Genomic DNA, 13,739 nt, shown 5'->3' on the forward strand with positions numbered 1-13,739 from the left:
TAACTAGGGTGAGTAGCATGGGAAGGAGATGGCTTGGGTGGGCTGACTGCATGTGTTGGGAAAGTTCTAGTTCAATGGGTGAAAGGTCATATCTGAAGTAATAGGAGGAAAAAAGGCAGAACACAAGAGAAAGGTATTGACATACAGGCCCGGCGACAGCCCACAGAGGTAGAGGAGCCCAGCAGCAGCGACAAGCAGAGGTAGGGACGCCTCTAATGCCAACACCTGGGGAAGAAGCTATCTCTGTGGGATGGAACCAGAACGAATCTGAACGCTCCGTCTGAGGACAACCCAGGGCCCAGCAGCTGATCCTGCAAAACCCAACAACTTGGAGGTGTTGGTGAAACTACCCCGTTCAGCTGAAATCCACCCGGGAGAGTATTCAGATCCCTAATGTTTGAAGTGTGAAGAAACAAGATCAGCTGAGGAGTTGACAAATGAACAAAATGTGACCTCAGAACACAGAAGAAGGCGCTGCCCAGTCACCAAACCAGATCAACAGAATCATAAGTATATACTTCACCGACTGAGATTAGCTGCCCCTGAAGAAACAGCCCAATAGCGCCAATTTAACAAGAACTGCTACTGAACCAAGACTAAAAATTAGAACAAGGGAGGCACTCTCAGACACAGACATCACCTGCACCAAGCAGAGGAAGAGATGAGTAGACGCCAGTGCAAAAATACAGGCAACAACATAAAGACCTATATGGCAAAATCAGAACCTAGTGATTCTACACCTGCAAGACCTGCACATACCAAGACAGAAGAAACAGAAGAAATCAACCCTAAAAACGACTTTAAGAAGATGATAGAGGCCATTAAAGAAGAAATAAAACATTCCCTTAAAGAGGAAATAAAAAATTCCCTTAAAGAGGTAATGAAAAACTCCATTAAAGAGGAAATAAAAAACTCCCTTAAAGAAATGGAAGAAAAAACGAACAAAAAATAGGAAGAAATCAAAGAAAGCCAAGAAAAAGCAATTAAACAGATGAAAGAAACATTCCAAGATCTGAAAAATGAATTTGAGACAATAAAGAAAGCACATGCCGAGGGAATGCTGGAAATAGAAATCCTGACTAAACGAACAGGAACTACAGAAACAAGCATAACCAACTGATTGCAAGAGATGGAACAGAGAATCTCTGACACTGAAGACACAATATAGAAAATAGATTCGTCAGTCAAAGAAAACACTAAAGACAAAAAAGTCGTAACACAAAACGTCCAAGAAATTTGGGACACCATGAAAAGACCAAACCTAAGAATAATAGGGATAGAAGAAGGAGAAGAATACCAACTCAAAGGCACAGAAAATATATTCAACAAAATCATAGAAGAAAACTTTCCTAACCTAAAGAAAAAAATACCTATGAAGATACAAGAAGCTTACAGAACACTGAATAGGCTGGATCCAAATTAAAAAAAAAAAAAAAAAAAAAAAACCTCCCCTCGCCACATAGTAATCAAAACACTAAACACACAGAACAAAAAAAAAAAATATTAAGAGCTGCAAAGGAAAAAGACCAAGTAACATATAAAGGCAAACCCATCAGAATAACACCAGACTTCTCAATGGAGACTATGAAAGCTAGAAGATCATGGACAAATCTTATGCGCATGACACTAAGAGACCACAGATGCCAACCCAGACTATTATACCCAGCAAAACTCTCAATCACCAAAGGCGGAGTAAAGAAAATATTCCAGGATAAGATCAGATTTAATCAATACCTGTTCACAAACCCAGCCCTACAGAAAGCATTAGAAGGGAAAATCCAACCCAAAGAAGCTAAATACATCCATGATAAATCAAGCAATATATAATCCCACAGCAACATACACCAAAGAAGGACAACACAACACAACCACAAAAAATAACAGGAATTAACAATCACTGGTCATTAATATCCATCAATATCAATGGTCTTAACTCACCTATAAAAAGACACAGGCTAACAGAATGGATAAGAAAACAGGACCCATCCATCTGCTGCATACAAGAAACACATCTTAACTTCAAAGACAGACACTACCTCCGAGTAAAGGGCTGGGAAAAGGCTTTCCAAGCAAATGGACCTAAGAAACAAGCTGGTGTAGCTATCCTAATATCTAAAAAATAGACTTCAAACTAAAATCAATCAAAAGAGATCAGGATGGCCATTACATATTTATCGCGGGAAAAATCCACCAAGATGAAGTCTCGATTCTAAACATTTATGCTACAAATACAAGCGCACTCACATCCATAAAAGAAACACTACTAAAGTTTAAAACTCACATCAAACCCCACCCATTAGTAGTGGGAGATTTTAACACACCACTCTCACCAAAAGACAGATCTACCAGACTGAAACTTAACCAAGAAATAAAGGACCTAACAGATGTTATGACTCAAATGGACTTAATAGATAATTACAGATTATTCCATCCTAACACAAAGGAATATACCTTCTTCTCAGCACCCCATGGAACCTTCTCAAAAATTGACCACATGCTTGGCCACAAAACAAATCTCAACAGATACAAAAAAAATGGAATAACCTCCTGTATCTTATCAGACCACCATGCCTTAAAGTTAGACCTCAACAATAACAAAAATTATAGAAAACCCACAAACTCATGGAAACTGAATAATTCCCACCTGAAACATCAATGGGTCAAGGAAGAAATAAAGAAAGAAATTAAAGATTTCCCAGAATTCAATGAAAATGAAAGTACAACATACCCAAGCTTATGGGACACTATGAAAGCAGTGCTAAGAGGAAAATTCATAGCTCGAAATGCACACATAAAGAAGATGGAGCAATCCCATACCAATGAATTAACAGGACAACTGGAAGCTCTAGAACAAAAAGAAACAAACTCACCCAGGAGAAATAGATGCCAGGAAATAATCAAATTGAGGGCTGAAATCAACGAACTAGAAAACAAGAGAACAATACAAAAAAAATCAATGAAACAAAGAGTTGGTTCTTTGAAAAAATCAACAAGATAGACAAACCCCTAGCCAAATTAGCCAAAAGGCAAAGAGAGAGCACCCAAATTAACAAAATCAGAAATGAAAAGGGAGACATAACAACAGACAACGAGGAAATCCAGAGAATCATCAAATCATACTTCAAAAACCTGTACTCCACAAAAATGAAAAACCAGGAAGAAATGGACAATTTTCTGGATAAATACCATATACCAAAATTAAATCAAGACCAGATAAACCATTTAAATAGACCAATAACCCCTAACGAAATAGAAACAGTCATGAAAATTCTCCCAGCCAAAAAAAAGCCCAGGACCAGATTGTTTCAGTGCAGAATTCTACCAGACTTTCAAAGAAGAACTAATACCATACTCTTCAAAGTGTTCCACACAATAGAAACAGAAGGAACACTACCAAACTCTTTTTATGAGGCTACAATTGCCCTGATACCCAAACCACACAAAGATGCAACAAAGAAAGAGAACTTCAGACCAATCTCTCTCATGAACATTGATGCAAAAATACTCAACAAAATATTGGCAAACCGAATCCAAGAATACATCAAAACAATTATCCATCACGACCAAGTAGGATTCATCCCAGGGATGCAAGGATGGTTCAACATACGAAAATCAGTCAATGTAATACACCATATAAACAAACTGAAAGAAAAAAAGCACATAATCATCTCCTTGGATGCTGAAAAAGCCTTTGACCCCTTCATAATAAAGGTCTTAGAAAGATCAGGAATACAAGGAACATTTCTAAACATAATAAAAGCAATTTATAACAAGCCAACAGCAAACATCAAATAAATGGAGAGAAACTCAAAGCGATACCACTAAATTCAAGAACAAGACAAGGCTGTCCACTCTCCCCATATTTATTCAATATAGTACTAGAAATTCTAGCTAGAGCAATAAGACAGCAAAAGGAGATCAAAGGGATACAAATTGGCAAGGAAGAAGTCAAACTTTCACTATTTGCAGATGATATGATAGTATACATAAGTGACCCCAAAAACTCTACCAGGGAACTCCTACAGCTGATAAACTCCTTCAGTAAAGTAGCAGGATACAAGATCAACTCAAAAAAATCAGTAGCCCTCCTATACACAAATGATAAAAGGGCTGAGAAAGAAGTCAGAGAAACATCACCCTTTACAATAACCACAAATAATATAAAATACCTTGGAATAACACTAACTAAACAAGTGAAGGACCTTTTTGACAAGAACTTTAAATCTCTAAAGAAAGAAATTGAAGAAGATATCACAAAATGGAAGGATCTCCCATGCTCATGGATAGGCAGGATTAACATAGAAAAATGGCAATCTTACCAAAAGCAATCTACAGATTCAATCGATCCCCATCAAAATCCCAACACAATTCTTCACAGACTTGGAAAGAAAAATACTCAACTTCATATGGAAAAACAAAAGACCCAGGATAGCTAAAAGAATCCTATATGATAAAGCAACCTTTGGAGGCATCACCATCCCTGACCTCAAACTCTACTATAGAGCTGTAGTAATAAAAACAGCTTGGTACTGGTATAAAAACCGACACACGGACTAATGGAATCGAATTGAAGACCCTGACATTAACCCATGCACATATGAACACCTGGTTTTTGAGGAAGGAGCCAAAACTATACAATGGACAAAAGAAAGTATCTTCAACAAATAGTGCTGGCATAACTCGATCTCAATATGTAAAAGATTACAAATAGATCCTTATCTGTCACCATGCACAAAACTCAAGTCCAAGTGGATCAAAGACCTGAACATAAATCCAGTTACACTAAACTTAATAGAAAAGAAAGTAGGAAGCACTCTTGAACGCATTGGCACCGGAGACCATTTCCTAAATAAAACACCAACAGCACAGACCCTGAGCACAACAATTAATAAATGGGACCTCTCGAAACTGAGAAGCTTTTGCAGGGCAAAAGACACAGTCAATAAGACAAAAAGACAGCCAACAGGATGGGAAAAGATCTTCACCAACCCCACATCTGACAGAGGATTGATCTCTACAGTATATAAAGAACTCAAGAATCAAAATACTGAGCAGTCCAATTAAAAAATGGGCTAAAGAGCTAAACAGAGAATTCACAAAACAAGAAATACAAATGGCTGAAAGACATTTAAAGAAATGCTCAACATCCTTAATCATCAGAGAAATGCATATCAAAACGACCTTACACCTGTCAGAATGGCTACGATCAAAAACACCAATGACAGTCAATGTTGGAGAGGATGTGGAGCAAAGGGAACACTCCTCCACTGTTGGTGGGAATGTAAACTTGTACAACCACTGTGGAAATCAGTATGGTGGTTTCTCAGAAAATTAGGAATTGAACTACCTCAAGACCCAGCCATCCCACTCTTGGGCATATACCCAAGGAATGCTGATTCATACCATAAAGATACATGCTCAGCTATGTTCATAGCAGCACTATTTGTAATAGCCAGAACCTGGAAACAACCTAGATGCCCATCAACGGAAGAATGGATGAAAAAAATGTGGTACATATACACAATGGAGTACTACTCAGCAGAGAAAAACAATGAAAGCATGAAATTTGCAGGCAAATGGATGGAACTAGAAAAAAATCATCCTGAGTGAGGTAACCCAAACCCAGAAAGACAGTCATGGTATGTACTCACTCATAAGTGGATTCTAGATATAAAATAAATAACAATCAGACCACAACCCATAGAACTATGAAGGCTATATATATATATATAGCAAGGAGGTCCCTAGGACGACTGTGGCTTATAATAAATTTTGGTTTTACTCAATTATTGAAAAAATAGCCAAATGAATGGAAACACATGAACTATGAACCAAAGGCTGAGGGGCCCCCAGCTGGATCAGGCCCTCTGAATAGGCTTGATCAGTTTGGGAGGCAACTAGACAGTGTGACCAAGTCCTGTGCTCATTGCATGAGTTGGCTGTTTGAAACCTGGAGCTTATGCAGGGACACTTGGCTCAGGCTGGGAGGAAGGGACTGGACCTGCCTGGACTGAGTCTACCAGGTTGATCACAGTCCTCGGGAGAGGATTTGCCCTGGAGGAGGTGGGAATGGGGGTTGGGCTGGGGGTAAGGGTAAGGGGTGGGAGGGGGGAGAAGAGGGGTCCCGTGGCTGATATGTAGAACTGAATGGTATTGTAAAATAAAATAAATACAATTTTAAAAAAAGATTCATATTACAATAAGCAGAACTTGATGGGCGGTTCTCTCAAGGGCTCAGAAGACCAAAGTGCCAATAAGTAAATAAACTGACAATAAGATCCCTTGGAAAAAAAAAAAAAGAGAAAGGTATTTCTGACTGCACACTGCTACTCAGTGTAGAACAACAGATCAGCTCTTACCCACTGCATGACACATGGCTGTCCCAGATTTCTACTTAGCATGGTGAAATGATTGTCCTTGGCTTGCTCTACAGTGGTGTCTATAAAGATGATACAGGTCTAAAAGCATTTGTAACAAATACACCTAAATGTACAAACCCTTACAAGGTATTCTGCATCAGAGCAGGTTTATACCAAAGTCCATGCTCAAAGGGTTGTCCAGAAGTAGAATTCTTTCCTGAGTCCATTGTTCTCTGTGATTATGTTGGATACCTACTGTCTTAGTTAGGGTTTCATTGCTGTGAAGGGACACCATGACCATAGCAACAATTACAAAGGAAAACATTTAATCAGGTGGCTTACAGTTTCAGAGGTTTAGTTCATTATGATCATGGCAGGACAAGGAGGCCAGGCAGACATGGTGCTGGAGAAGGAGAAAAATGTGGAGATGAAGCTACATCTTGATCCACAGGCAGCAAAAAGTGCTCTGAGACACTAGGCATGGCATGAGCATAAGAGATCTCAACCCTCCCCCACTGTAACATAATCCTCCAACAAGGCCACACTCCCTCCAACAAAGCCACACCCCCTAATAGTGCCAATCCCTATGAGATTATGGAGGCTTCTTACTTTGAAATTAACAAACCTCCAAGATATACTGAGAAGGCATAATAAAACACATTATGGTGGGGCTAATAGAAGATGTTTTTGAGAGGAGAGTACTTTTTTTTTAAAAAGAGGAGAGTCTTATCATTTGTTTCTACCCATCTTAGTTCCTTGTTAGGGACTCCACAACAAAACAGAGATTACCAAAAGAAAAGCATATTCACTTACCTAGTGCAAACTTACACAGCACAATTCTTCCTAAGCTAGAAGAAAAAAACCAAAAATTGCTCAGACATGTGATAATTTTTTCAAGATTGCTTTCATCCAGAATTGTCATTACATAGAATATCCTGTGCTTAAGAAGTAATCTTTAAATGTGCATATTTTCACATAATATTAAGTAAATATTCTAATTTACAATTGAAAGAGTCAGGTACTTTAAATGTACATTAATAGCAACATTTTGACTTCACTTAATCATTATCAAATTAATTAAATATAAAAGCACATAGTATTGATGCCCAGCCATTGAGTGAGCAAAGCACTGTCTTTGAACAGGTCTCATTCTCTGGTCTATGCCACCCCTAGTCAGGCTTCCAAGTGTGAAAGACAAGAACAAAGCCTTTGACACCAACATCTCACTTGTGCCTAAAGTCTCAACAGGAAGAACAAGCAAACAGGATTAATCCATCCCCAAGAGTCCCCATGCCTCATTCAAATGGCAGTCACCACAGGCTTCACAAACTCCTGCCAAAAACTGTCCCAAGTGACACCCAACAGCCCCAGAACACTCCTTAGTTTAGTGTGGGGTAACATCCCAGGCACAGGTCAGAATGACCCATGGAGAACATGGAGATGGTGAACGGGCATCAGTCCTGCTGTGGAGATCATCTCAAGAGGAATTACGGACCCTGCAGGCAGCTAGAGACCTGAACAAGGCTACCAAAGAAAGGGAGTTTTCCAAACACTCATCTGGTCTCACATTAGACTTCTGTTCCCAAATTCTCCAATGTGTAGGGACAGAGGTGCCCATGGCCCCAAAATTATGGGCCCTTACTGTAGAATTTATTATGGTCCTGATCCTTGGAGTGGCCTACAGCCTTCATGTTCACCAGAGTCCCTTCCATACCACAAAATGATGCCTTTATGTATCTCCCATTTTTCCCAATACCCTTACCCTTCTCACCTTGGAGGCCTTTCCTGATACTCAACTCCTGGTGGGCCCAGTCATTTCACCCATGCAGCATGACATTGAGCCATGGGCATTCACCATTACTCAGGGCCAGCACTGTGCCTCATAGAGCATGTAGTAGACCTGAGAGGTTATTCTAGAGTTGATGGAAAGTGGAATGTAATGAAACGTGTGTCAAAATGAAAGCAATAGGAGTCAAGCAGATGAATGGCAAATAGTGAGGGCTTTTGGATCATGTCCTCTCTGTGTGCCTTCATCAGTCTTCAGATATGAGGCTGCACCTTTCCTCCATGGAGAGACATGTGGCGCTTCTGACCTGCTTCAGGAAATTGTCAGGAAGTCCTTTCTAGGTTTTATGAGCAGTTTCAGGGGAAGATATGAGTCCTTCTTCACATTCATTCATCCACTCAAAGAACTTCCTATGTCAAGCTCCATATTTTGATATAGCATATTCTGAATGCCAACAAGTATGAAATAAAGCAAAAGTCTGGGTATAATTAATGACTGTGCTCATATTTGATACTGAAGTGTAACATATATATAAATTTAAAGATGCATCTCAGTATATCACGTTCTGTGCATGTCATTTTGCATCAACTTTTCAGTGATTCTTGTTTTAAAAGTATCTAGAGATTGAAATGTACAAGGCACTCCATTTAAGTGGAATGTTTTTCACTAACTCTTTGAGACATTAGTATTCTAAAACATGCAGTAACCACAAAGGCTATTTAAGTTCTGAAGTGCCTTACAAATTTTGATCCTTGTAGGAATGTTGTATTGAGAGAAGTATGTGATGATTGCTGTAACTGGTTAAATGCTGAAACCTGAACTGTCCACAGGAGCCTGCAAAGCCCTATTGACAAATAGCCTTAGACCTGAGAAGTGCATGGGACACATAGGACAGACTCTCAAAGGCACAATGCCAGGAAGGAACATGACATTTCAATGACTCACCCTGGAACCTTCCTTGGTGCTTTTTCACTGGTTATTTTCAGTGAACTCACTCACCTGCATGGCAGAGTAACTTCACTTTTGCCTTTTCCCATGAATTACTCTGAACCAGCAGTTTCTTCAAGCTAGACACACAGCAACCCTCTCCCCATCAAGAATTCTTATACCTAGCGTGAGCTTTTATTAAGAGTATCATTCATTTGAAACAAAATTCTGCACAAATTTTCCCAATGCCCATTAATATTAAAATATTCTCTAAGTTTCAGAACCACAAGGAAACCCTCTAAGTCAGAAAGCCACGAGTTGATCATGAAAAGTACCAGGGAAGGGCCACTGAGATGCCTAGTTGGGTGGAAGGAAAGAGCTTACTCCTCCTAATTGGTTCATTGACCTCCATATGAACAGAATGTCAAAATGGCATGGTGTGTGTTGTGTGTTCATTCTCTCTCTATCATATGTATGTATATAAGTGTTTCCCTTATTCTAAATAAGTAAATAGATAGATGTTATCATTTTAAATTCTGATCAGATTTCCATACATTATTCATATGAAATAATTTTTAAAGTAATGAAAAAAAATCAATGCAGCTCACAACTGTGTGTAACTCTAGTTCCAGAGGATTTGACACCCTCACACAGACATACATAAAACCAAAACACCAATGCATTTAAATTAGTGAATAAAAAATTAAATTTTTATAGGAGCTAGTGGGGTCAGGAGCCCCACAAGCATGCCACAGAACTAAATAACCTAGGTTCATAGTGACTCAGAGCCTGAACCACCAACCAGGGAGCATCATGGGACTCACCTAGGCACTCTGCATATATTTTTCAGTTGTATGACTTGATCTTCTTGTGAGACTCCTAGCAGTGGGAGCAGGGCTTGTCTCTATTGCCTGATTTTAGGACCCATCCTCCTTCTGAATTGCTATATCCAGCCTTAATAGAATAAGTCATGCCTAGTACTACCACAACTTGATATGACATGGCAGACAGATATTCATAGGAGGCCTGCACATTTATGAAGAGAAGAAAGAGAAGGAGGAATGGATGTGGATCAGGAAGTGTGGAGGTGGGTGGAGGGTTGAGAGGAGAGGATGGAGGTGAAATTTTGGTTAGGATGTAAAAACAAAAATAAATAAATAAAATCATTCATTCTAAAAGAAGGGAGAATATTGATGTTTATCATATTTAAATTTGAGATACTAAAAAATGTTCCTCATGGGACATTACCACTTATTCTAACTTTTTATTGTGTTTGTAGTTGTACAGGGATAGTTAAATAATGCTAGGCATAATTTTGAGCTAGTCTAATACGTAATGTGTTTGCTTTGTACTTGGAATAATTATATCATGTTTAGGCATTATTATGACCTGGTTATTGTTTTACATTTAGAAATTAATCATGATATAAAAAGATATAATTGTGTGTCAAGTTGACATGGGGTGAAGTTGTGATAGCTATTTAGTTGTCAATTTTATTACATCTGGATTAACTAAGACCCCAATATGGAGGGGCACACCTGTGAGGTATATTTGCTTAATTTGAAGACAGAAGATCCACACAGAATCCTGCTCTTTGTGGTTGGAAGACATTAATCTGGATGTTAATGAGGAAAGTAACAACTTTAACTCAGATGTTTTGAGCCAAAACCTCATCTGTAACCTTAGCCAGACCTTGCGCTGGTAGCCCTTATACAGAAATGGAGGAAGGGAGCTTTGACTCTTGAGCTGCTTGCTCTCACCTTGCTAGCAAGTCCATTCCTTCACTGGTATTGGAGCCATCTTCTTTGGGATTCCAGACTATGCTACTGATGGGCTGAGATATCAAGCATTGTGGACTGAGCAACTACTGGATTCTTGGACTTTGCCATCATAGCCAGCCAAGGTTCAATTAGCTGGACCACAGCCTCTAAGTCATTCTAAAAAATAGGCTTTTGTATTTATAGAAATGCATTCTATAAGTTGTTACCCCATAGAACCCTGACCAACACACCAGACAGGGATAAAACTTTTAGAGTAGTTTGGTCCTCACAGCAGCATTATGTCAGTTATGAATTGTACAGAATCACTGGGCAAGAAAGTAAAATAACACAAGTCTGAAATTTCTCCAATGGAACACACACTAATCTAATTAAATAATTATATGAGATGGAGAGATTCGAGCTTAAGTGAGGAATGAAAAACCAGATGTCTTAGCTTATGTGGGCCAAGACCTGGAAACACACACACACACACACACACACACACACACACACACACACACACACACACACGTCTGCACACATTATGATCAGTAGACAGTAGGTACTTTTTGCTCTTGATAGTGATAGTTCTAGCTTGGAGGCACATGGCTTTTAGTAATTTGTTGTGTGTTCTCTGTATATTGGATTTATTTCTGACACAAACTTTTCTCTGGGGATAGTGAGCCAAAAGATGTAGATGATATTGTGGCTGGATCGCCTGATGGCAGGTAGATATTTGCCTCACTATTGAGTTCAAAGTTGAAAAGAGGTAGCATTTTCTGAGGAGGCCTTGAACCTGGAGTGTAGAATGTCATGCCTTAAGGTGTCTCTGGCTTCTTCCAGCCTTCTCAGTTTTCTTATCAGGTGCTGTCAGGGAAAATCAGTAAAGAAAATATGATTTAGAAACAGTTTTGCTCTGCCACTGGCATGAAAAATCAGGGCCTATTCATCCCTAGTAAACAAAAGTTAAGGAAGGAAACACACCCCATGATCCCTGACTGCTGGGGATGGGGTTCAATGTTGGCTGACTTGCCTGGGACATAGTGTTTCTGCTTCAGCAGCTCCATCTGTAGGAGGCTCTCATCCTGGGCTGTGGTCTGCTTCAGTTCCTGCTGGAGGTTTTCAAACCTAGGGGAGGAAGGCAGCTGGGACACAAGCCTGGGGGGACCTGCCATCTCAGATTTTGAGCCCTCACTAGATCTACTCAGCTAGACAATCGAGCATTACCTTTCAGCTGAGTTCATTCCCTGCTTCCCCAAGGGAAAAGGGTCAGAGAGCACATGGGCAGGATTTTTTTCTCAACTTTTAAAAACTAGTAGACATTGAACTGGAAAATACACACTGTGTGCTGGATTAGAACAACAGCATGTTTCTCCAACAGTCCAAAGACATCATTTTGGAGAAATATCATTATGACAAGGTCTGAGGCACAGGTCAGGGAAGATGTACCTGGCCTTGATTAGATACCAGGTGAATGTAAACCTCCTAGAAAACTCTATGCCTGCCCTCTAGTGGAGCCTAAACAGCAATGCAGTGAAGGTTCTGATTATTCCTACATCTCAGACCCCTGCATGGGCTTAACTTGTCAACCCCTACTCTGTTTATGACCAGAGTAAATCTTCTCATGAGAAACTGATAAATAGTGCAGAGAGCCTGCAATCAGCACTGGGCTGCTGTATGCAAATCTGCCAAAGGGTAGACACTTATCTCTAAACGTGATATTCCTGATGGAAAATAAAGTTGCAGGAGGACACACTTTACTTCATGATTGATGATCCCCTCTAGGTTTCTGGCTGCCATGTGAATATTTGGGAGGAGATCTAATGTTAGAGATGAGATACTCAGAGCATACTAGAGGTCTCAGAAGGAAAGAAGAGGACACAATCTCCATAAGACCAAGGAGAAAGCATATTGCTTCCTGGACAGAAGTTCCTATTGACTGAGTCAGCAATGACACTCTGAGATGTTCTTTCCCTGGCTGTGGCTGGGAGCTTTGCCAATTGAACACAAACTCAAGGAGGACAGAGATCTAGGTACAGTGGACCCACTTGGATCCATCTGCTTCTGGAATCCTGGGCTCCTACCTCATCTGGGACACAGTGAAGTGATGCTGCAGCTTTGCTGCCAAGTCCCTTTGTCGGATGAGCAGTTCCTGCTTCAACAGGTGCTGAAGATCTTCCTCAAGTCTTTGATGTTCCTGTTCATTAGAAGACGGTGTTTTTAGGAGAGGATTGTGTGCACCATTTAAATACACACACGTGCAAGCACACACACAAACACACACACACACACACACTCACACACGCACACATGCATGCATGCACGTACACACTCTTGAACATGTGAATGGATGCACACATACAAGCACACTACATTGCATCCATGTTTAGTTTCCCAGATAACACTATTGTAAGAAGAGATCATCTGTGATAGCATGGAGAAGAAAATTACCTTTCATTAACCCACACCCTCTCTACCCATCGTCCATCCCAGTGGCAGGAAAACAGAGGATGCCCTGAACACAGGGATGTGGAGAAGATTGTGTACTTTTACTCTATTTTGATATTTTTTCATTTCATTTTACTTTATATGTGCAGGTGTTCTGCCTGCCTGTGTTTCTGTATAACACATGCATGCCTGGTGACCTGGGAGAAGAACTCAGTGGACAGATCAGTCAGTGTAGTACTTACTTTATAAACCTGTACACAGACAGGTGAACTCCATGGTTTTTTGACTGGTAATCCAAGCTCTCCTAGCAAGTTCCCAGTCTGTGCACTGAAGGGTTAGTTCCCCAGCACAGGACCACTGGATGGCAGTGGACCAGCCACTTGCTCTCACACAATGCTTCCTCAAGGGCATCTTTCTCCCAAAGAAGCTTTCTAAACCACAGGTTGCCTTAGGCCGAAA

General features: G+C 40.0%; 1 protein-coding gene and 1 long non-coding RNA gene across 4 annotated transcripts in view; one reads left to right on the forward strand and one right to left on the reverse strand.

The window, feature by feature from the left end:
- Positions 1 to 13,739, reverse strand: part of LOC143269391 (disks large homolog 5-like) — a 28,096-nt gene that overhangs the window by 5,996 nt on the left and 8,361 nt on the right. For 2 of the 3 annotated variants that reach the window (XM_076554505.1, XM_076554504.1), the window contains exons 5-8: positions 12,917 to 13,029; positions 11,866 to 11,960; positions 7,173 to 11,699; positions 6,702 to 6,762 (exon numbers count right to left, since the gene is read on the reverse strand). In XM_076554505.1, the coding sequence (XP_076410620.1) occupies positions 11,644 to 11,699; positions 11,866 to 11,960; positions 12,917 to 13,029 (264 nt within the window). In that variant the 3' untranslated portion in view covers positions 6,702 to 6,762; positions 7,173 to 11,643. The remainder of the gene's footprint in view (positions 1 to 6,701; positions 6,763 to 7,172; positions 11,700 to 11,865; positions 11,961 to 12,916; positions 13,030 to 13,739) is intronic. The other variant, XM_076554506.1, reaches the window with a different exon arrangement.
- The window catches only part of LOC143269398 (uncharacterized), a 28,503-nt gene that overhangs the window by 1,322 nt on the left and 13,442 nt on the right, over positions 1 to 13,739 (forward strand). The gene's annotated exons all lie outside the window — the stretch shown is intronic.

Source organism: Peromyscus maniculatus, chromosome 18 (assembly GCF_049852395.1).
Source record: "Peromyscus maniculatus bairdii isolate BWxNUB_F1_BW_parent chromosome 18, HU_Pman_BW_mat_3.1, whole genome shotgun sequence".
NCBI lineage: Eukaryota > Metazoa > Chordata > Mammalia > Rodentia > Cricetidae > Peromyscus > Peromyscus maniculatus.